A 25,909-nucleotide genomic window follows, 5' to 3' on the forward strand; every position below is an offset into this window, starting at 1 on the left:
ATCGGGAGTGGTTATCTTCAAAATGGAAAAAATAATAAAACCTCTCTTTATTTATGTTGTCCAGTATATTCTCGATAGAGCCATGTTGACGTATGAGCTTCAAAGCAGTAATTCCCCCAATCCCTGCAGCAAACATTTTATGTTATATAAGTATGTATGTTTAACTTGTATAGCAACCATAAAACTAAATTTGGACCTAGCATCATAGGAATGAAAATACCTCGAATGCTTTCACAATAGTCACATCCAGAAAGAATGCAGAAGTCAATAAATTGGTCCATGGTCATATTTAGCCCCTCCAAAATCTGAAATAATATAAATATAAAAATGAGCATATCAAACAGTTAAAAGCCATACATTTTGAAATCTATAAGGACCTTTTCAATTTCAAATTCCATCACTGGAACTTTTTTCGAACTAGGATCCATCAAGTGACGAAGAAATTTTGGTGCTCCGAACGTTAAGGAATCCATGTCTTCAGAAGCCACGGCATAAACCTACAGTTTACAAAATGTTTGACACAAATTGTGAAGAATGATTATTTTAAAGTAAATGTCGCCAATTGATCCAAAAGAATTAGTTGAAAAGTCAATATCAAGGCAAAACTAGGAGCATAAAATGAAACAATTATGCGAAAGAAGACATCTAAATTTAAATGAGTTTATAAAAAAGATTCTAAATATTGAGAAACATTTACTTTTCTTTTTGTTTCCATGAACTCTGTTAAAAAGGATTAGTAAGAACATAATTCACTTTAGTTTTTATGAAGCCCCCTGCTTACAAGCACAGAGCAGGTATGAACTTGCCTTTCCAGCTTTGCAAAGTGCAGCACATTGTGCCTCTGCTTCTGAGGGTGCCTGCAGAAGCCAAAGCATGAGCAAGATGGTAAACACATTGTACAATACACGCTTGAGTTGTGAAATGTCACCTCAACAACTGGCAATCCCATGAGTCTTAGAAGTCTTTTGCAGTCATCATTATGCTGCTTTGTAACCTACAAGTGTTATTGAAAATTGGTCTCAACAGCATGCACCACAAATCACGCTTAACCGTAATATTTAAAAAAAACTTCTCGAATAAATGTGCCTACCTTCACCGTCCGTTTACTGAATTTCTCAATGTCTTCCTTATTGTCAGCCTAAAATGACAAGAAAAAACCAGCCGGGCAGATATGTCGATTTAATATAAGAAACTGCACACAAAAGGTACCATAGAGGAAAATCAACAACAAACTATGCATATACCTTTATGGCTTCTGCCAAACCCTCGGTAGCCTCAGCCCTCTTTGAGTAACTACAACAAAGTTTCAGCATGAAAAGCATAATATTAAGTAACTTTTGATATGTAACAACTCTATTGTAACACCCCTCTCACCCCCAAAAAAAGAACTCTCCGGAAATAAGGAACATTCACATAAAAGTACCGTTTTTCCAGCTCTTGTTTCTTCAAATCAGGTGGCTTACCATCAAAAACATATCTACACACAAGCATTCAAAATAATCATCAAGGGCATATAGTCTACTAAAAATTAAATGTCATAGGGTTACGATGATATAAAAATAAAAGAAATTAAAAATTAATAAATACACTGGTTTGATCCCAGCTTCTAGAAGTCTGATTGTCCGCAACAACATCCCATGCAAATGACTATAAGACACACAACCAACACCATTACACACATTATAACAAGAAGAAACTGAAACAAACCAATAAATCATAATTAACAATAAAAAATGCAAAATTAGCTAAGTATTAAGTAAGAGGAGATTATTACAATTATTATAATTATTATTACCTGGTAACTTCACCAGCTTCATTAGTGAGCATCTTAGTTCCACTTCTTCCCACTATAATCTTCACAAAAACAAAACGACACATTTGATGTTAAAGTAACCTTTTTTTATGTTATGTTAATGTGGTTTTTTTTAGTGAAGAATTACGAACAAGGAATTGGTAAATGCTCATGCTAGCGTCAATGGCGATTTTGCGTCCAAAGTAGGTTTCGAATTTGTTCTCCTTCATTGATTTTGGGGCATTGTGAGCCAAAAGCTTCGTTAAACCCTAGATTATATTAAAATCAACATCAACAAAAAAAGGAACCTAAAAATGAAAGGGAAAATGAAAAGGAAGGTGAAAAAATGAAGACCTTAATACCCATTTGGTTAGTGCAGAGAAATGAGAGAAAATGAAATGGATAACGAGTGAAACTGCTTCCCGCGCAGTGTAAAGGATATTTTCTATTCACACCATTATTATGCAACTTTTGATTTTCTATTCAGAATCTTCCAGCTTCTGAATATTCCAGGGCCCATGAAAATTGGAGAAATTTTTGTCAGCCCAAGTCTCATTCAATGAATTATTTTCTTATTTGAAAAAAAGCAAATTTTGTTGCAATTTTTTAGATTATTGATTGAATAGGCTGAGCCACTAAAGTTTTAAAAGAATGTCTAAAAATATACAAATCATTCGTGATATTATATTGAATTTAGTTAGATGAATCCGAGTAGTACATTATCTGAACTCGCTTCATTACTTTATTTTTTACCCTAGAAATTTATTGTGTCTGCTACTCGCAGATCGTTGGGTATCAGCAGATTTGTACGTACCTACAAATTCAAAAATATTAAAAATATTTACGAGAAATTCACATAATTATGTGTTTATTTTCTACTATCTTATAACTTATTTAATCAATTAACAAAAGAAAAAGTACACAATATAATTTAAATTTTCTATTAAACATAACTCATTTTACTCAAACAAACCTAAAAAACAAAGACACTACTTCAACATATATACTATTAATAAAGTCAAAACAAGAAATAATTACCATCATGATATAATTTTTATATTATAAATTTATTCTTTGTAACCTCTTTCATTAATAACTAATACAAATTTTCACACATTATTTTCATTGCTTTCACTTTTATATTAATATATCATTATCTTTCACACATTCTCTCATTTATATTTTCCCTCTATTTTGAGTTCATATATTTTATTTCTTATATTTAAATAGTTTTTTCTTAAATAGTATAACATGAAAATGATATATTCTATACAAGGAAAAAAAATAATGATATGCTAGTTATTACAATGTAAAATTGTTTTAATAAGAATTGTTTAATAATATAACATTAGATTACGCATATGAATTAACAATACAAGATCATATCACACTCCTTAACCATATGATATCATTGTTTAACAACATAACAACGATATTTATGAATTAATGTGATATTACAATTATGAATTCAAAATATTAAATTACAATGATGATTAACATAATATCATAATAACATTTGCTATATATATAGCAATGAATAATGAATATGGGTACTTGCATGTTTGAATATTTCATTATCCAGACTCAGACGCATTCAATAACAAGTCTCAAAATCTCGGGTCTCATTTATTTGTGGATTCAAAAATATAAATACAGACCCAACTCATTGTAGGTATTATCTAGAGATATTCACGGGTCCGAGTATGAATTGTCATCCTTAGTTATCATGGCTATTTATCATAATAATGAAAGTTTGTTTGTTTCTTTTTATACATAGATATATTATATTTGAATATTGTAAATAGAAAAAATACTAAAAAATAACTAATCTTCTAAATATTTATTCTCATATCTAGAAGACTACACTGTAATTTATCATCAAAAACTTTAGTTGTAATCATCTTAAGACTTTCTTTATAGTGTCTGAAAAGTTAATCGATAAGTTCTTATATTTGATTTCCTTTCTAGTAGGTTAAGTATGTTTTTCAGTTCCATGTAATCCTTGATTTTTGCTATCCTTTTATCAATATGTCCTACAAGATTTAAAATTTTAAACCTTTGAAAATATGTAAGGGTGTGTTTTACTCTGAAAATAATTTGTTAATTGAATTTTGATGTCCAGAGTTTCGAGCTTCAAAGAGGGTGTGTCTCGTTTCAAAAATAATTTGTTTATGAGTGTAAAATCTATATACTGACAGTGTAAAATTTATACTCATATTCTTCATCATTCACCATTTATTTAGATTACATTTTTTAAAAGACAACTATAATTAAATATCAGTGATAATAATATAATGATAGTATATAAAATTCATACTATACATCATTTTCTTTCATTATTACACATATTTTCTAACTAGGGAACCAATTTTAAAACTTAATGAGTGGATTCTCTAAGTGCACACTCAAATTTTGCACTTCAGCACATATGGTAATCAAATCTAGCAAACAAGAAATTAATTAAAACAACAATTGTATTAAATAAGTTTTGTAGCAATCATTTCGTCTAGGACCATGAACCCAACATCCAAAAACTTATCTTATAAATATATACTTAAAGCTTATTATCAAATGAAGGAGATATTCTATTCCAAAAGGATCTTATCCGCATGTACCTACCCAAAGGAATAACACCGAATAATATAAAAAAATAAATTTATGTTTTTGTTTTTATTTTCTCAATAAAGATAGACATTTTGATTGGTCTGAGACACAAATTGAGACACCAATAACGCACATGTGTAACTAAATTAAAATTCTCATTTTAATAAAATATGATAATAGTATTTATGTAGTAACAATTTATAGATTTACATAGAAAATATCATTTGTATTACTTTTATTTAAAAGTTGATGATGAGATAATACAGTCATAATGTAAAACATTCTTACACTGGCCGGTGTACATATTTTTTCTTCATTTTCTTCCTAACATATATGGCTGAGTGAATCAAACTATAAGAAGTTTTGATTCAACATGCATTCCTCTCTCTTTCAAAACTAGCTTATAGTCTCATTCAATCCACATGGTATTCCACCCTTTTCCCTTTTCTTACTCCTTACTACAATTATGGAGACACAAATATATTATAGACTTAGCCAGCAACTACACATTTTATAACATGATTCACAGAATGGCCCCAGACCCTCCCCATTCTGCGCTTACAGAGAATCTAACAAATGAAAAATAAAGGTATAGTCATATTAAGTTTTAAGCATTTGTCACGTCAATGTATAGTACCATGTACTTGTTAATTAACACTTTCACGTCTTAATAAAAAATCACTTAGTAATTGTCAACTAAGAATGTTAATATTTAACTAGTTTAGTTGACTCATTATTAAGAGATTATGTACTCTAATTAAGGATCATGTATTACTTCCTGTCTTTGCTAATTATTTGAGGAAGTATATAAAGTTTGAAATCTTAAGTAACACGTTTCCTATTTACCTGTGACATTCTTGCAACATTTTTTCTTCTTCTAATAATTATTGGATCACTCTCACACGCATACACAGAAAAGACATATCTGTCATAAAACTCAGAGACTTATCAGAAAGCAATAAAATGCCGTACGCAATAAGGAAATAACAATAGTAGAACTACCAAGGTTGAAAAGAAACTGTTACACTCTGCTACATGATCTATGTCTAGAAGTTAGGAATTAGTAGAAGCAAGAGAACACTAGACAAAAATATTGAACATCACTCATCACTTAATAGCTTTGGAAGACATGTGTAGGGAAAGTGATGATAAGAATGAGTATATTGAATAAAATAGAAATATATTGTCTTAGATTCCTCCTCTTATCTCGGCGAATGAAAATATGTCAATTAAAATTTTTAAATATTTATTATTTTTGTTTTCGCTTATTATTATTAGTCTGAGATGATATATGATATATGATTTGGAATATTTTTTATATTGAATAAAAAACATATAGCATGGGTGGTGAGGTTAGTAAACTAAGCTTTATGAAAAAATCATGAATTAAGGACCATGCAACATAGTATCTATGACTGAGATAAAGAACCATCTATAGCCTATATCAAAGTTTATTCATTCATTTACAGAAAATCTCCCACATGCAAAAGGATGCATTATAGAGAAAAGGTTTGGTAGTAAATTAGGTCCAAATTTTCCATGGCATTACAAACTTCTCTTGGAAGTGGACCTAGTTGCGAACTGATTATTGATTAAGTCTACCATTGTAATAATTAAACTACTATGTTTCTTGTTTTGTAGCTGCAGTTAATGAATAATAAAGTGCAACCTATTTTTTTGGTAGCTAATCATTTATCTTCCATCAAAATGTAGACTTGAAATTGAATTCAATTGATTTATATTTTACCTAAGATAATAATAAATTGAAGCAAAATAGAACTTGTTTGTCATTCCAGTATGTTCTACATATGGTTTTAACAGGTAAGATGTGTCATGTGAGCAACAATAACTGCCTATTGAAGTTTAAGCTCAGCATTTGCTGGAACTTGCTGGTTTCTAAATTTTAAACTTATGACCCAGTTATTTCCATTGTATAAATATATTATCTTATATCATATACATATTATATATACATGTATTTTATATGTATGGTTTTAATATGTGGTTCACAATCTATCATAATAAGTAAGGCAGTAGTATTATGATACTTTGCAATTACATCACCACCCTTACATGTATCTTATATTATGAGAGAGTAGTGAGGAGGAGTAAGTAAACTATTACAAGTGATAACTTGTACGCTAAACATAGTGCATGACAGCTATAGGTTGGTTTTTACTGTCCAAGCTTTATGAAAGATTTAGGGGGTGAAATGAACACATATATTTGTTACACGTACTAATCAAACAGAATGGAACACACCAAAAAAGTGTTTTTTAGTTGAAAGTGATTTTCAACAAGAAAAATATTTAATGATTAAGATACATGAAGTTAGACTGCTATTCTTGAAAATGACCCTTCAAGTGCTATACGGATTTGATCAGTACTTACTTGCTCAGTAGAATAAGATCTGAAGGCCAAAGCAAAAGCAAAACTGATTTTGAGTAAAGCGATGGACTTTTTTTCTAACAAGGGAGCTTCAAAGTTGACACCATATGAGCTGTTCCATACTTCCATGTGATCCATAGTTTGAATATTTGACCTAAGGGTTTCTGTTTTGTTTTAATGATTTTTTATTTGGCATTGAAATTGTAGGGGTACATGTGGTTTTTCTCATGGTAAGGAAAATATTAGATCTTTTCCTTCTGACAAACTTGTCTAGTGCCAAAGCATGGCCAATTTTCAACAACATTCCTCTCCTCATTGCCATGAGAATTTATTAAGAATTTGTGTTTTGTGTGGCTCATATTCCGGGTATATCAAAACACGGATTGGACGTGTTTTCTCTTCAATCTTAAGACATTTATATTAGTCTAGTATTAGCATTGATAGTAAGTTGGGATATGCTTTTTAGGAATATATGAATGTGAATAAAGTTTTTCTTCATGATGAAACTTCTTTATGTGTTAAAAGAGTATTCTAACAATGACACAAGCACTTTAGTTCTTATGGTTAATATTGGTTATAACCATTCTAAATATGATTTATATGTTAATGTTATCAGCCTCGATAATGACCTTTTTATTTTTATGTTGATTATAGGATGGTTGCTTCTAATCATTTAATTAGTGTTAAGGAATTGAAAATCATATGATAGGAGTTTGACATGTAGAATTTAAGAGATATTAAGAAGATTTTAAGATGGATATTTTACATGGACAGAGAAACTAAAAAATTATAACTCTCCAAACAAAGCTATGTCCAGAAGGTACATATTTGATACGAGTTGTGCTAAGCGAGTGAATTCTTCATTAGTTAATCATTGCAACGTTTTTTTTTTGTAGAGAAAGGTGGGAGTGGGGTTTCAGAGGGGAAGGGGAGGACAAGGATAACTATGAAAAGTTTTCATCTTGTTTTGGATTTGGATCAAGGAGAGTGAAAGATTTTGGAGCGTTTCTCAAATCTTTCATGTGTCTATTTTTAAAGTCCTTACAGTTTGGTGTTTTTTGGACATAAAATGTCAAAATAGTTAAATATATTTAGTAATAATATATAATTACACATTATTGTACATTTCTCATTGTTAATTAGATTTTTTAAGGGAAAGTAAAAGAAATATTATTTCATTATCATTAGTTTACCTTCTTTCATTTAAATTTTATACTCCAAAAAGAAGATTTCCTTCATTTTCCTTTCCTCCTCCTTCCTAACTCTTGGATCTCTCTCCTTCTTTTTTTTTCTCGTAACTCTCAAACAAAGCCGAAATGTTCAAAAATAGATAGAAAAATAATAGTCTACATGTCATGGGTTCCTTATGCCAACCCTGCTCATTGTTTGATATATTGTCATGGTTTACATTGACAAAATTTGACACAAGAAGAAAGCCAAATTTTCAAGTTCATTTGGAAACCAAAGAAACAGCATTGAGTATTAACCAAGTAGATATTCAGGCATTAAAAGAGCTTGAAAAACAGTAAATGCTTATTGAATTACTAACTTTTAGTAGTCACAACAAAAATGACATAATTTCATAATAACATATTATTTTCAACACACTATTAGAGAAACCACGTGACATAGTGAGAGAGCTTTACGGTTCATATAGCTAGTTGATGAATTTGATATATGTGATACAGCCACTTCCAAAATGCTTAAATATTTATTCAAAATTGGGTTTGATTTAAACCAAATTCTGAAGGTAAGTGGAAAATTGGATTATTTGAATAAATAAAATCCAACCATGTCCAGCAGTTCCATGAATAAAATAAAAACTTGGTGTACTTTAATTAGAAAAAAGGCCTCCATCACATGGTATGACATAAAGCAAGGGAAAGAGAAAAGTCTTCCCAATTTCTCTAATTAGTCCTTGTCTTTCAATTTCACCCAAAAGCTTTTTATCAAAAGCTTTCTACTTCAGGAATAGTGTGATGCAACGCCACAAACGGATTGTTCAGAGATGACAAACATATATATATATATATAAAAATATTATTATTGTATTATTTATAATTCAAATTTAATTATGATGACCTTTAAAATTAAAATAATATAAAGGAAAAATAAATGATACGTTGATTTTATATAAATCTTTACATTAATAGTACATATATATTTATGAGATTCACATCAATTTCGATTCAATATTTGAGATTACAAAAATATTACTAACTTACTGTTCGAGTTTTCATATTATCACTTAAATCGGTTCTTATTATAAACGTTTGTACAAATTGCATCCGTTACCCTTGAACTTTGTTATAATGAGACACACTCTAAATTTTAAAATGAACTGAAGTACTAAACTCCCTTATTTTTCATTTTATATGTGGCCACTAGTTAAGAAAATTTAGAATAGAATATTTATATAGTGACATTATAATTTTTTATGTTAATTTTAGTTTATATTACTAACAAATGAATTGTATATATCATGTAATATTTATTTGTATTACTTTTTAAAAAAATAATTAAAGATAAATAATATTAGGGATGACAAAAAAATTCGTACCCGTGTATACGGGCACGAGTCATAAACGAGTACTGCAGGTTTTATAAACAGATGTTAAAAAATACCAGTAGTACATACAGGTTGTATGAGTATTTTGGTACTTGTGTATGTGGGTACTCGTTATTTATATAATTAATATATTATATTTAAATAAATAAAAAATACATAATTCTAACATTTATTACACTATTTACATTTTTTTTCTTTTACTTCGTTTACATATTTTATTGAGTTTGGTGGTGAAACATCCTACAAATATTATTATATGTGTAGAAGCACACATGTTTTACAAAGAAAATATATACTTTTTGTTAAGGAAATGGGAACAAAAAATCACACAAATATAAAACACCAATAAATTTAGTATTTTTGTCAAATATTCAATCAAAAGGTACAAAAATAGTTGAGTTTCATCTCATTTAAAACATAATAAAAGTAGAAAATTAAAAATTCATTTATAATACAGGAAACTCGTGGATACCCATTATACCTGCGGGTACTCAGAAATACCCGCACACGAGTACTCGTACATGTATGGATAAATATAAATAATGCTATCATATTTTAAAACAGATAACGGATAGTTATTACCTGTCTTCATTACCATCCTAAACGATATAATAATATTGTAACAAACTCATACATAGTCATAACCAATATATATATTTTTTTCTCAATTTTTTTTAGAAGAATTTAATACAGGATATATTGTTTTCAAAATTCAATTTTTACTCGTTTGTACAGAGAAAGTAGACACACATGATAAATAGCACAGAGGGACAAGTGCCTAAGAACAGAAAGAAACAGTTTAAGGCAATAAAGTAACCCACTCTGGTGCATTTTATAAAACTCAATATCAAAGCCCCTCTCTTCTTTTATTACCATGGTTGTCTGAAACTGAAAACTTTTCTAGAAACCTTCTTCTTTTTTTCGGGTTATGTGTTTCACAAACGCCATTTTCTTCTTGTCTCAACCTCTCCACTTCTCGAAAATGGTAAGTTTCCATTAACCCCATTCCCTTCATTCATTCTCTGTCTCATTCATCTCTCTGTAATGTATATAGCTCATAACTTTCGAATCTGGTGTTATAGGAAAATGAAGAAGTGAATGAAGAACACAAGCCTATTATCCAATGGAAGAAACAAAAGGGTGGATTCCGTGCTTCAATGTTTATCTTTGGTAAGTAAAATGGATCAGTTAATACTTGTTTTTCTTGACTAGTAAAAAAATCATCTTGAATTCTTGATCTTTTTTTTTCTTCATGTTTTTTGTTGTTTCAGTGTTATCAGCATTGGATAACATGGGATTTGTGGCAAACATGGTGAGCATAGTGCTATACTTTTATGGGGTTATGCACTTTGATCTAGCTAGTTCAGCGAACACTCTCACAAACTTTATGGGTTCAACTTTCTTGCTCTCTCTTGTTGGTGGATTCATCTCAGATACTTATTTGAATAGACTAACTACTTGCTTGATTTTTGGATCACTGGAAGTACTGGTAAGTAATGATAATTATATAAAATATCTTTGTGAAACTCCAATTCCCAATGAAAAAGGTTCAGCTTTTAACTTTTTTCTGGTTCAATTTGAATAGGCTTTGGTATTGCTCACAATTCAAGCTGCTTTACCCCATTTACACCCAAATGCGTGTGGAAAACCAAGCTGTGTCAAAGGTGGCATAGCAGTTATGTTTTATGCATCATTGTATATGTTGGCATTGGGTAATGGAGGAGTGAAAGGGTCTATGACTGCATTTGGTGCTGACCAATTTGATGAGAAGGATCCAAATGATGCAAAAGCTATTGCTAGTTTCTTCAATTGGCTTCTGCTGAGTTCAACTTTGGGGTCAGTAATTGGAGTTACTGGTGTTGTTTGGGTTAGCACACAAAGAGATTGGCATTGGGGATTTTTCATTATAACTTTAGCTTCATCACTTGGTTTTGTTACCCTTGCTCTTGGGAAACCATTTTACCGCATCAATAGTCCTGGTGAAAGCCCCATCTTGAGAATTGCTCAGGTATGTAATAATCTTGAGAACATTGCTCAATCTATTTTGTAAAATTTTGAGTTTTATAATGCATAGTGTACAGGAATTTTATGCTGAAAATGGTGAGTAAATTTTTTATGAATAACTTGTTCAGTACTTCATTTATAAATTGTAAGCAAATACAATGTAAAATGAGCATGGAACTATTTTTTGTTTACTACAGGTTATTGTTGTGGCATTTAAGAACAGAAAGCTAACATTGCCGGAGTCGAATGAAGAACTTTATGAGATTGGTGATAAAGATGCTACAATAGATAAGATATCACACACCAACCAAATGAGGTGAATCTCCATCTTCATGCTCAAAATTCATATTATGCTTGACAACTTGCATAATGCATAATTGCACATACACTACTAATTGAGGCTACCAATAATGTTCTGCATATGATGAGACAAATAACAAAATCATGGTCCATCCCATTGGCCTTGTTGAGAATCTTTTTTTCTTCATGTACGGCCTAGTAGATATTGCCAATAGCTCTGGGCCTACTATCACTCATGCTGCACGTTTGGAGCCGCAGAGAATGATCATGGAAAATATAATTATGCTGTGTGTAGTAAACTGCAAAAACATTAGGGAAAAAGGTTACCTGACAAAACTGAGAAAAGCCTTTGAAATAGTGCTATGTGAAATCAATTATGATTTGTTCTTTTGGAAATATTATCAAGCTGTTCAGGGTTGAGTAATTTGGTGGTACTTTTAGTCCTTTACTGGTAGAAAATGAAAAGCAATTGCTTTTGAGGGTCACTGAAATAAAAACTTACAATGCACAATGATTGAAGTAAGATTGATGTTAGGACATGGAACATTAATTCATCCTTAGTTCAAAACATGTACATGCATGTTTTAAACCTGTGGTTTGTTGAATCAGGTTTCTAGATAAAGCAACCATTTTCCGAGAAAACTTCGAACGGAAGCCGTGGAAAATATGCACAGTGACACAAGTTGAAGAAGTGAAGATCCTAACCAGAATGTTACCAATACTTGCCAGCACCATTATAATGAATACTTGTTTAGCACAGCTTCAAACATTTTCAGTCCAGCAAGGGAGTATAATGAACCTGAAACTTGGTTCTTTTACAGTGTCATCACCATCCATTCCTGTTATCCCTCTTGTTTTCTTGTGCATCCTGATTCCCCTATATGAGTTCTTCTTTGTTCCATTTGCAAGAAAGATCTCTCACCACCCTTCAGGTGTTACACACCTTCAAAGAGTGGGTGTTGGGCTAGTACTTTCTTCCATTTCAATGGCAATAGCTGGGGTTATAGAAGTAAAAAGAAGGAACCAAAGCATAAAAGACTCATCACATCCCATAAGTCTTTTTTGGCTGTCATTCCAATATGCTATATTTGGGATTGCAGATATGTTCACTCTTGTAGGACTCCTAGAATTCTTCTATAGGGAAGCACCTTCAAACATGAAATCATTGTCCACTTCTTTCACATATTTATCCATGTCACTTGGCTACTTTTTGAGCACTGTCTTTGTCAATGTCATAAATAGTGTTACCAAGAGAATCACTCCAAGCAAAAAAGGATGGTTGCAGGGATCTGACTTAAACCAAAGCAATTTAAACTTGTTCTTTTGGTTCTTAGCAATCCTTAGTTGCCTTAATTTTCTAAACTTCCTTTACTGGGCTTCTTGGTACAAGTACAAATCTGAAGATAGGAATTCAAGGCCAGATTTGAAGACTATAGCTGAAACAAAAACAACTCTCAAAATGGTTGATGATGAGAAAGCCAAGAAGGGTGAAAGCATCAAAGATATTATGGCAGGTAAGGCTAAAGAAAGCAGCCAAACAAGTGAAGCCAATAGTGAGGGACCCTCTTCTTCTGATGAAGGCAAAGAAAAAGAAGGAAAGTATAGAGAACTGAAATCTAGATAAGGTCATGAGACTAAGACATGATTTGATGTGATTAGCATGGATTGTGGAAATAGATGTAGTGGTTGAAATGAAATTGAAATTTCTCAATATATATCTTACTTGTATGCTTGTATAATTGATTGTCACTATTGGGGTCTGTCTCTGGCACTATCTCTAGGATTTTTTGTGTGTATGAATAGTAGTTTTTCTTTTTTTGACTTGTTTTTCCTTATATAAGTTCATTGACGTGAACTTGTAATTGGCTGTTAAGTAATGCATAGTTAATTAATTGTAAGTCTAATGAAAAACCATGCACCACCGACGAGCATTTGGTCTAGTAGTATAAGATCCTACTAGATACTCAGATTAGACTAAAGGTCAAATATTCGATTATTGATAGCAAGGCTCGTTGAAAGGACAATCATACATCCAAAAGAGATTAGTTCCTTACCTATAAGAAATACATTGGTTATAAAAAATAACAATGAAAGACTCTACACTGAGATTTGTAACTAACACTTATATTACCCTCTTTTTAGTACTCAGAACAAAGAAATAAAGTACATTACTCTATGTTCGTTTGAACAAAAAATTCTTTAATCAAAACAAAACTAAGTAACAGTGTGAGCTGACAGAAGACTCCAACAGATTTGTGAACCCAGTTGGCATAATCTAACATTACGTTGAAGTTTCTCATCTTGTCAATAAGTACTTTTTAAGGATATCATCAATAACAGGACGTAATTCTTAAAAGGACTTAATTCTTTCGAGCATGATGTATTCCCTTGTGTGGCCTTAAGAGCATGACAAGAGTTTACTGCATTAATACATGAAAGATAAAAGATTCTTTTATTGAAAGATTGGAATGATAGAATAATTGTAAAGAATACGTAGCAGTGGTGATCAAAACCTTCGGGATGAAGGCTCTGATATCATATTGCAGAAGCGCGTAAAATGAATATTATGGTGATTTCTTATTAGTTGACCAAGGCATGAAAAACTTTATTTAGCTAACAAACTAATAAACACAGGTTGTAAACAAATTTCAACATGTTACGTGTGTAAAATGTGTAATTTTCTAACTAGTTAATTGATTAATTATAGTGTTAATTGATTAACACAGCTAATCAATTAACAGTTATTATTGTTGTCTTGATTCTGCTTGATAGCTTTGTTGTCCAATAGTAACTGAACCCATAACAGTACAGTACAATACAGTAACAGCAATCTTTAGAAGAGTCCTTGAAGCTGAACATAGGAAAAAATGATGAGAGTTTTTATTGTAACTGCGTGATACTGTTGTAGACTTGTAGTAAACATATTGGGCTGAACAGTACACCCGAAAAGCTGATAACAGCTTATTCATTGGACACACCATTCAACAAAAAGAAACCTCCATTGGGCCCAAGAAATCAGAGCTTTCAGCAACCCACTTTGTTTGAACTATAATATTCAAACATCATATATTTAAGTTAGCGCCCAAATTTTATGTAGAAATTAAAATATTGCGCATGCATGAACTGTGTCACATACTGGCAAATAAATTATTCACCAAAAAGAATCAAAATTTAACTTCATAACAATAACGCTACTATATGACTCAAAACGAAGGAGAATGTACTGTGTATCTTGAGAGTGCTTACAGTTCGAACAATTGGACATGCAAGGTTTGTGTTCACGACAATGAATGTTGAAAGAAGAGTTATGTGAGAAGAATGAGATATGAAACATGCGGTGAGGTAGAACAAGGGCATTGTTGATTTTTCATGTAAAAATGAACCATCTCTATTTTTTATTATTACAGCAATAAGTCTGTAACTTGTAACGCTTCTGTACTGTTATTCAATATATCATTAAATGTAATTGGTTAAAAAATATATATAAGTTAAAAATTTAATTATTAACTATTTTTTAACTAATTATAGTTCATGGTATATAGGACGACACAATGTTACGGGACAGTGGTTCCAAGTTGGAAAAATACTCAAAGAATAACAATTAATAAAAATAACATATATTACAGTACGTTACATAATGGATACATCTTAGGCTTTCTTAATAGCTTGTTAATGTTTTTGTTTAATTTTTCGAAAATGCATGTCCATACATATGTATAGATTAGTTTATTAGACTTTTTGTTCGACCGGAAGTTTTTTTAGATACATTTTTTTATTCAGACATGGATTCTAGAAGACATATTATTTTCGACTTTTGCAACGAAGAAAAGGTGAGAAATTAGAGTTGGTGGGAAAAGTATGAGGTGGGAAATTAGAGCATGATTCTCGGAAGAAGAAAGAAAATTAATTGAATAAGGAGCACTTTTGGAGTTTTATTAAGAAAGAGGGACAAAAAAAAATCCCTTAAATAATTTAATATATCGAGGTTTGCAAGTAATGACTAATTTTGTTCTTAATTGTAATTTAAAACAACACATCATGATAATTTTTTATTGACGTGTTTGAATAAGGCAAACAAAACATAATTTTAGCCTAACTATATTGGAATAGGATCATCTATCCTAAAGTCTGTATCAATTATTTGTCTCCACCAATTAAAAAGTGACATATAAACAAAAAGGAATTTTTTAAAACAAAATATTACATTTTTATATTATTTACTTAAAGTTGATTGGATCAGGATATGATTTGAAGATAGAGTACAGGAGAGAGGATATTTATCCAACTATAGTGTGATTCCAACTAAAAGGGAATTGAAGATATCTCATTACATAATTCTCTATCCACATGCCAAAAGCTATCCTTAAATTATTTTTAAATCCCTTAAATTTTTGTAAATAGAATAAAGTACAAACGAAAAAATGTTAATCCTTCTTCCGTAGAGACATCTTATGTATGACGAGTCATGTGTAGAGACATTTAAGATATGGATGTTTGCTCCACATGCTTTTGTGTATTAAAGATTTTTCTTCCAATGCAAATAAGAAATTGAAGAAGCAATGGAAAAATTAGATTAAAAGCAGATCTAACTGAATATATATGGCTAAGATTGAAGATCTGGATTTTGCTCCACTTTTTTTTTGTATCAGGGATTTTCCCCCCTAGGCAATTAAGGAAATTAAGAAACAATGGAAAAGTTAGATTAACAACAGATCTAACTGAATATTATATGACCGAGATTCAAGATCTGGATGTTTGCTCCACATTTTTTTGTGTATCAATGATTTTCTTGTTTATATCAACTGACCATTTTCTAATCCCTTACATCATGCTTAAGGAATTCAATAATTTAATAATTTTGTTAGTGGTGTTTGCTCCACATCTCTTTAGCTATTGGATATTCCAAGTTGAAAATGAAGTCTTGCATCATATTGTTCATCATATAGTTCATTAGTTAAATATCATATAAGTGAATGTACTCATAAGCCTAATGTTTTAAGGTTGTTGATTTGTTAGTCAAAATATGGTATGAGACTCATTTACATGTTTTTTTACTTAGCACATGGCAGAACACTTAACTTATGAATGAGTATCTTCCAACAAGTAGTATTAGAGTCGATTGTTTGTCGGCTTAACTAAGTATTAAAGCGTCAAGTGATCGATAAATCCATACAAGGTCCTTATGACAAAAGTCTTCATGGCAAGAGGATAAATGACATGTTTTAATTTGCCGATGACAAGACAAACTGACGACGTTACAAGTAGAAAGAGACTTGAAACTCTAGTGTAATCAATACTCGAAAGGAGTAACTCAAACTTGAGGGTTGAGAGGAGATGTTAGGTATTACAAGAATAAAGAAGTTTCACATTTTTAGAAGTAAATAAGTTAAATAAATGTAAGTGGTGAACTTAGGAATGACAATAGATCTGGACGAGTCGAGGTATTACATTATATGAATTTGTCCGATTTTTTAGTTTCTGGACCCGGGCCCATATGGATACCCACTTGATCTGTCACCCTCGGGTCCTTGTGTACTTAGTGGATCCATGAGTATCAAGAAATTCAAAATATATTTAAAATAATTGCAATTAATTTATTTAATTGTATATATATTTCATACAATTATATATGTTATTTAAACAATTAAAAAGAGATAAAATAATAATAAAATTATACAACAAAATATATACTGAGTTTAAACTAATTATTAAACACAACTCATTTTGTTCAAATAAACATAAAAATGAAGTTTCTACTTCAAAATTATGATTTAAAATTGATGTGGGAACATTACATGACATATGGATTAAAAATTAATATGATAATATAATTATGAATAATAATTTTAAGCATATAGTTTACCAAAATGTTTTCTCCATTATTTAACAAGCTTTTATTTTTTAAAGCGTTCAGATATTTATTACTGACACATTTATATGATTGTTATTTGTCAACGATTCTAAATCACTGAATTGAACTGAGAATAAATAATAGAATTATCAATTAAGTATGTAATTTTCAATTATGGGTCAGTGGATCTATTTGTGCTGTTGCTACTTCCTTTCAGTTAAGTTGTCTCTTGTCAACTTTTTGTATGTGACATATGTGATTGAACCTTAATTAGGTGAATAGCTGAATTGTTAAATAAAAATGGTGGGCTAGCTTAGCTAGATGTGAGTGCACCCTTGCCAATAGCCAACTATTATATATATTCTTAGAGAAGCACATGTAATGTGACTATTCAGCATTTCAGATCTCACATGCTCCCACGCTATCCTTCTACCTTTTATTTTGTTTATTAGTGCCAATCATGATTCTATACCATAAAATTGGGGTTCACCATTGAATTGTGTGTCAATTCCATGTGATCACGTATTACACTATCATTAAAAGTTTGACCATCCGGCCTCAAACATCCAATGGTTCATTTCATGCACTATAGTGTTTGATTTTCTCATTTTGAATACACTACTAGTCTGTAATTTTTAATTATAATTATTACTCAAGTCAGATAATATGTTAGCATATAATTGATAGTAAAAATTTCTTTACTATCTATACCATAAAAGTAAGAAATGGGTATCTAAACTAAACTATGGAAACATGATTTCCAACATGTTGTTTAGCTCCTTATTATTGAGTATATTTGATGTTATTTAATAATTAGATGAATTTCATATAAAACTCACTAAGTTATGCCATATTCATTTTAATTTCCTAACGAATCACACATAAAATCCACTTAATAGTAAAAAGTGTTTATTTACATCACTTGTCTTGAGCGTTTTTTCTAGCCTCCGTGGAAAAAGGGTGATGTCGATTAAGCCCAAGTCAGGCACAAATAAATGCACACAAGACCTTAGTCTAGTTAATGTATGTGTTGCGTAAAGAAATGTTCGAACATATAACTTTTGTGAATGTATGTTTTTAGGTGCATTAGGTGTTCAACAATCAGGAATACACAACAACACAATAACTAGTAGTATAGATAAGATAAACACAAATACAATGTTGCTTAAACGCAACGAAAACACTAGCTTAGGTAACCAAAATGTAGCTATTTGTGGAATTGGGTATGGCCATTGACGCTATTGCTTCGCCGTATGTCACTGCTATAGTGGCCTTGTAGTAACGTATTAATGTGGGTTTTTTCTAACAAGAGTTTGGTAACCATAGCCATGAAAGTCTTATGAAATAAAAAGCACTTTGTTGAGTTTGTTCATTTCGGAGATTCCAACTTGGCTTTGAATATAATTTTGGAAAGAACTGAAAAAGTGGACCACATATAAATTGAATTTATATAAAGCTTTCAATTTTATTTCTGTCTTTAGTTTTGTCGGCAATTCAGATCTTGATCCGCTTTGCATATAATGTAATTTTCGTCACTTAACTAATTGTATCATTCAAATTAGTGGAACATTTAATTAAAAAGTCAACTAGAATTGAAACTTTTTTAGTTAAAGTTGTGAAAATGAGTTGTTATTTATGCGTGGCGTTAATTTTTATGCCAAATGTTTATTATGCTATGGGATTCACTTAGTTTTCCTTTTCCAATATAAGGAAAGGTGAAATTTTCACGGCACTGAAAATTTGATTTTGACAATTGTGGTTAATACCGTTTTAGGACATAAAATCGATAAATGTTCCCAAGAAAATTAATAATTCGAATGGGTTGTCTATATTTAAAATTTTAACTTTTTTCTCTCTCGGTGATTATTATTATTTTTACTTGCATCAACAAGGATGAAATCTTTATTTAATATAAAATAAGTTAGTAAGTATCCTAAACAGTTAAAACGGGATGCAATGACAATGTTAAAAAGTGAAATCTTTATATATTACTTTCATTTAATCACTAATTCATAAATAATTAATAATATGATGCAATAACAATGTAGAAAATTATTACAATTTTCTCTCATCTTTATAATATTTTTTTATTCAATAATAACTAAACATACAGCCCCTTTTACTCACTTGAAATATATTAATATTTATAAAAAAAACTTACTAAAATATTTTTATTTTCTGAATTTAACCTAAAATATGTAATTATAGTAAATAAATATGATTTAATGATTTATTTAAACATGATTTATATATGAAAATATTAATTCATCTATAGCGTATAAACAATAGATAGACATAACATATTATATTAGTTAAAAAACTTAACATAATTTATTAAAAAGTAATGATCTTCTAATATAACAACAGTAATAATCATCTATTTTATGGATAAGAATATCTGATTTTATTTATAAATATCAATCTTTATTTTAAGGAAGTCTTCATTAAAATGACCACTCATCACCGGTTATTTAGGTGTTCCGTTTCTTTTTCCGGTTCAATCAGATTGTAATCAGTAATATAAAAATAATACTTTTTATTTTTAAAAAAAATTATTTTTATTTTTCTGACAATATCTAATTGATTGGGACAGAAAAAAAAATAAGTTTGAAAACATGAGATCTCTTCCACCAAAATGAGAGGGTGTGGATGTTTATTTATCATTTAGTGAATAAATGTTGGTGAAAGGAATCAATTAATCGCTCACATTAAGTTGTGATAGATTATGGTGCTAATGGATGCAACTCGAAGTATTTAATGGTCCTTATATATTGCACTTAGTCAACATATAACAAAATCTTATGTATACATATATTTATTCAAACAGTATAAATAATTGATTTCAGCTACAGCGGTCAAGAATCGTTTTAAGTCTTAACTCTTACTACCAAAAAGAAAGAATCTGTGAAACAGTAAACTATTTTCTCAATATACCCGAAATCTGTGTCCATTTAATGTTTATAAACTATTATAGTCAAACCAAATTAAAGAAAATAAAACCTTTAATAAAAAAAGAGATTCAACCATTCTAATAATATAAAAATTTCTGCATTAATATTAAATTCTTATATTGGGTTAGGATTGTTAAGGTTCAATATCAAAACTATTTGACAATGAGAGGAATAACAAATAAGTATTTAAACTATTTATGAGATAATGAGATAGGCGATGTGAGATTTACTTTCCAGCATGTCCCCTCCACATAAGTTTGTCATACCAGACAAAGAGTTACCTTTGACCTATAACTAAATGACATTTTTGAGCTCATGATAACCATAAAGAACTTGGCTCTACCTTTGATACCATGTTAAAGTTACATCTCAAAACTAATTGACAAGAAAAATCATGTATACTGCATGCAATAACTCCATTTTACTCAATATTTTCCATGGAATTCAGCCATTTTATCATTTTAAAGCATTATTACCACTTTTTTTGTTTAATTTAAAAGTGAATATCACTACCACTTCCAAATTCCCAACCACAAGCCTGAGCGAATATATGTTACTCTGCCAATTCTTTATATAATTCATTTTTGATAATTTCAATGGATTAATAAAATTGAAAATATTATTAAATTTGTCAATAATTATAAGAAATTCATCAAAATAACCTCTGTTAATAAATTAAAATATTTTTTGCTCATTTTATAATAATAAAAGTATTCCGGTAATAAATTTATTTATTACACATAGAAATTTAAAAACATCTTAAATATAAACACAACAGAAACTAATAATATTATAAAACCACTCTTAGGGAATATATGGGTGATTATCCGGTTAGTGAAATAGTCGACCACCACTATCAGGAATTTAAGTTGTCCGGTTGCTGGTGGGAATGGTCTTAGAATATCCACACCCCATCTACAAAATGGCCACGGGGTCATTGTGGTTATTAGCTCTTCATGCGGAGCTTTGTGGAGGTCGGCGAACAACTGACAAGGTGAACATTTTTTGGTGTAGTCGGATGCATTTCTTTCCATGGTCGACCAATAATATCCGGCACGGAGTATCTTCTTGGTTAGTGATGCTGCGCCAAGATGATGACCACAACTTCCTTTATGGATTTCTTGGAGGATATATTGAGCTCTCTTGGGGCGAGGCATTTAAGCATTGGAGTAGAAAAGCCCCGACGGTACAAATAGCCTTGCATTATTGTGAATCACGATTTGTGCCCGAGGAACCTTTGCTTGTCATTCTGATCTGTCGGCAAGTCATCGTTGGTCATATATCTGATGATTGGGCCGGTCCAATCGTCTGAGATACGTATTTTTTCGATGGCCATGACATTGGGTTGCAGGATTGTCCCTTGCACCATCGATCTGTTGTTACCTGAGCTCTTTGTTCTTGCTAATTTTGACAAAATGTCTGCTCGAATATTTTACTCCCTTGGGACGTGTTGAATGGAGATTGTTTCGAACTTAGCCACCAGTTCCTTAACCTTGGCCAAGTACTTTCTAAGTAACATATCTTTGGTCTGGTAGGTCCCATAATCTGAGATACTAGGAGTTAGGAATCGCTGCATATTGGGACCTTTTCCGCCCCGATTTCTCTCCCAACTGCAAACCGGGAATGCATGCTTCATATTCCGTTTGATTGTTTGATGTAGGAAAGGTGAAGGTGAGTGAGTGTTCAATGGTCACCCCCTGACCATTATCTAATAAGACCCCTACTCCACTGCCCTGAGGATTCGATGAACCGTCGATATAGATGGTCCATATCTGCTTAGAATTACCCGGTTGTGCGGTCAATTCATCAATGAAGTCGGATAGGATTTGGCTTTTGATAGTCGTCCTAGGCTCATACCGTTTATCAATTTGTGATAGTTCAATAGACTAAGAGATCACCCGTTCGGCTAGCTCGGGCTTCTGCAAAATCTGCCAGATAGGTTGGTTGGTTCTGATTACCACTGGATGGGATTGGAAATACTATCGTAGCCGTCTTGTTGCCATCAAGAGGGCATAGGCGACATTTTCCAATTTTTGATACCCGAGCTCTGGGCCTTGTAATGCCTTGCTGGTGAAATATATCGAGCATTGGCCATCCTTATTTTCTCTGATTAGAGCGCTTGCTACGACCTCGTCTGTTAATGCTAAGTAGACATACAATGTCTCCACATGTGCAGGTTTAGAAAGCACAGGAGGGGTGACCAGGTATTGCTTGAAGGTTTGGAATGTCACTTCATAGTCTTCCGACCAAGTAAAAGTGTTGCTCTTTTTTAGGAGTGGGAGGGAGTATTTGGCGGATGCAGGGAGAAACCCGACCAAGGCTATCACTCGCCCATTAAGTTGCTAGACTTCCTTAACTGATCTTGGGCTACACATATCTATAATTGTGTGGCATTTTGCTGGGTTGGCCTCAATGCCCCGACCTGTTAACAGAAATCCCAAGAACTTGTCGGCTTTGACTCTGAATGTGCACTTTTATGGGTTGAGGCGCATATTAAATTTGCGCAATCGGCCAAAGACAATATTTAGGATAGTCACATGATCTTCCGTTGATAGACTTTTGGCGATCATATCATCCATATAGACCTCCATGTTTCTTCCAATCCGATCTCCGAAAACAGTGTTCATCATTCTCTGGTATGTGCCCCCTACATTTTTAGACTGAATGTCATGACCGTGTAACAGTAAGCCGCCTTTGGTGTAATGAAGGCGGTCTTGTCTTGATCTGGGGGGTACATGAGGATTTGATTATATCTAGAATAAGCATTCATGAATGACAGGAATTAGTACCCGGAAGAATTGTCCACAAGATGATCAATGTTTGGGAGGGGGTATGGGTCTTTTGGGCATACTTTGTTGAAGTATGTATAATTCACACACATCTGCCACTTCCCAGATGGTTTTCTGACTAGCATGACGTTTGACAGCCATGTGGTATATGTTATCTCTCGGAAAAACCCGTACTGAAGTGTGGTTCGGTCGGAGGCTCATCTGATAGCAACTCCTTGCACTATGACGGTCTTCCCTAACTGTGCATACCCTAAGGTCGGATGAAAGGAATTTCATGTAGAAATGTGGGGTGAAAACAATTGCTTCGAGATGGTTGAGTGTTGGTCGCCCGAGTATGGGGTTGTAGGCCGAGACACAGTCGATAACCAAGAACCTTGCTTGAATCGTCCAGGTTAGAGGTTGCTCTCCAACCGTCAGCCATATATCAACATAGCCTCGATGAGTGATTTCATGTCCAGTGAAATCGACAAGTTCCCCATCATACGACAACAAATCCCCGTCTTTGAGTTCCATCTTTGTGAATAGATCTTGAAACATGATATCCGCCGTAATGCCCTAGTCGACAAGCAAGCGTCCCACCTTCTTATTGTTCATTTTGGCGGTGATGACGAGGGGATCGTCATGACCGCGGACGACACCTTCATAGTCACAGTCATCGAAAGAGATCGGGGATGATGTCTGATGGATATTGGCGAGGTTTTCAGATAGTTGACTGCATAACTTCCCAGACATACCTTTTATGGGCTGCTCTGGATGTACCGCTAGCGGCGAATCCACCCGATATGGTGTTAATGTCCGCCGGACTCCCTTGTCGCCTATTGTTGGTACGATATCGGTCTCATCAATCTCTGTTTGGGGGGTGGCGTTCCTGTTGTTTTTTTAGGGGGGGAACTTCTCCGAGGAGGACTGGATCGACGTAGAGGTGGTGATCTCTCTTAGCGGGTCCAAGCAATAAATTGTCGGATATGTCCAGCTTGAATCAGGTATTCAATAGTGTCCCTCAACTTGGTATACTCTTTTGTTACATGTCCAAAGAATGTGTGGAAATCACAATATTTGGAGCGGTCTTGAGTCCCTAATTTCCTGCCCAAATAGGTTTGGGGAGCTGGACTAAATGGGTGGCCATAACTTCTTGCAAGATTCTAGTGCGACCAACATTGAGGGGGGCAAGGCGGCAGGTGTATGAGGTGTATTTAGGTTTTTTGGATTATCATGGTGGATCATCTCGAGGATGTTCATGTGTTTTTGGGTGTTTGGCTTCCCGTGAGGGGAGTTGGTATTCTGTATGGTCGATGGACGGGCACATAAGATGAGTTTCTTTAAGATTGATGAATTTTTGAGCCTTAGACTAGAGTTCTTCCATTGTGAGGTCTGAATATTTAGCCAAATCCTACCTGAAGAGGTCGTCCTGTAAGTCAGTCAATAAAATATGCACCACAACTTCCGAGCTCAAGGTGCGAACCTTCATGGCCTCCAAGTTGAATCTATCTAGGTAAGCTCGGAGGGGTTCATGTGACTCCTACCATATACTGGACAGTGTGTAGGAAGAACAAGGTTGCTCTTTGCTGGCTGTGAATAAGATGTTGAATCTATTAGCGAGAGTGACCAATTGATCAATATTGTTTGGTGCGAGCCGGGTAAACACTGTAAGGCAACACGTTTTAGAGTAAGGGGAAATGCTTGGACATGATGGGGTCGGTGGTCCCATGGAAAAACATTGAAGCTTAAAAGGCATCTAAAGGTCTTGTGGGTCACTTGTTCCATCGCATTGGTCGATATTTCTAGGTCGAGTAAGATGTTTAAGGAGTGGTGTAGACATGATGGTTTATGTGAAAGGATGTCTCGCTCGTGAGGAGTTGTTGTTGAGGGGTTGAGTTATCTGAGTGGTCTGTGAAAATAGAAGTAGGAGAATATGTAGAATAATAATGATACGTTGATGAAAAAGAATAAAAAAAACATGTGGAACTTTCTTTTAGTTATTATTGTGATGTTACAAAATGATAAAATTGGAATATGGAAATTATGTGATGGTGATTACTAAATGAAATATTGAATAAAATTATACAGGTTCAGTTACCTGAATGTCTTTAAATTATATTTTTCATTTATATCTATACTATATATAAAACCAAAACTTGAAATAACTTTTCTTATGGTGTAATTTTCATTTTTATATTGCCTTTAACATTATTTAATTTTTACAAAAAAATTATATAATCCTAAGCAACTACCACCAATACATTAATTAACCACATGTCTCACCTTAAATTAAACATTATCATAAATCCAAGAAAATATAATATAAAGTACACCGAACACAACAAATACATTTTAATTCAAAAAATAAAATAGATAAAAATTGAATATGTAGTATCACACAATATTCGCCGACAGACACGAAATGTCTGTACACACTAGTAATAATAATAGCAAAAAAATTTTGGAATATAAAAATTACACATATTCAATTACCTAAACATTCTTTAAATATATTTTGTAAAGTCATTTTATCATATTTAATTATTATTGAATATTTAAAAAAGTAACACAAACTAACAATCAACAATTTATATAAATTGTGTATAAATTATACTCACATAATTCATCTTAATTAAAACAAACTGATAAGCTGTTCAGTTAGCTCCCCCAACGTGAAACCTT

At 32.1% G+C, this 25,909-nt stretch overlaps 2 protein-coding genes across 11 annotated transcripts in view; one reads left to right on the forward strand and one right to left on the reverse strand.

The window, feature by feature from the left end:
- Positions 1 to 2,254, reverse strand: part of LOC109335760 (flap endonuclease 1-like) — a 51,185-nt gene extending 48,931 nt beyond the window's left edge. For 5 of the 10 annotated variants that reach the window (XM_019571931.1, XM_019571927.1, XM_019571935.1 and 2 more), the window contains exons 1-12: positions 2,147 to 2,254; positions 1,945 to 2,061; positions 1,796 to 1,854; positions 1,588 to 1,647; positions 1,424 to 1,477; positions 1,245 to 1,293; positions 1,091 to 1,138; positions 929 to 994; positions 807 to 857; positions 378 to 497; positions 197 to 305; positions 42 to 123 (exon numbers count right to left, since the gene is read on the reverse strand). In XM_019571931.1, coding sequence (XP_019427476.1) covers positions 42 to 123; positions 197 to 305; positions 378 to 497; positions 807 to 857; positions 929 to 994; positions 1,091 to 1,138; positions 1,245 to 1,293; positions 1,424 to 1,477; positions 1,588 to 1,647; positions 1,796 to 1,854; positions 1,945 to 2,061; positions 2,147 to 2,158 — 827 coding nt within the window. In that variant the 5' untranslated portion in view covers positions 2,159 to 2,254. The remainder of the gene's footprint in view (positions 1 to 41; positions 124 to 196; positions 306 to 377; positions 498 to 806; positions 858 to 928; positions 995 to 1,090; positions 1,139 to 1,244; positions 1,294 to 1,423; positions 1,478 to 1,587; positions 1,648 to 1,795; positions 1,855 to 1,944; positions 2,062 to 2,146) is intronic. The other 5 variants (XM_019571926.1, XM_019571932.1, XM_019571928.1 and 2 more) reach the window with 3 other exon arrangements.
- LOC109335759 (protein NRT1/ PTR FAMILY 4.6-like) lies at positions 10,144 to 13,476 on the forward strand. Its single transcript, XM_019571925.1, has 6 exons — positions 10,144 to 10,338; positions 10,436 to 10,523; positions 10,625 to 10,842; positions 10,939 to 11,361; positions 11,555 to 11,673; positions 12,267 to 13,476. Exons 1-6 carry the CDS (start codon positions 10,282 to 10,284, stop codon positions 13,279 to 13,281), a joined length of 1,920 nt encoding a protein of 639 aa, XP_019427470.1. The 5' UTR covers positions 10,144 to 10,281; the 3' UTR covers positions 13,282 to 13,476.

The sequence above is a fragment of the Lupinus angustifolius genome, chromosome LG20 (assembly GCF_001865875.1).
Source record: "Lupinus angustifolius cultivar Tanjil chromosome LG20, LupAngTanjil_v1.0, whole genome shotgun sequence".
In the NCBI taxonomy this organism is placed as follows: Eukaryota; Viridiplantae; Streptophyta; class Magnoliopsida; order Fabales; family Fabaceae; genus Lupinus; species Lupinus angustifolius.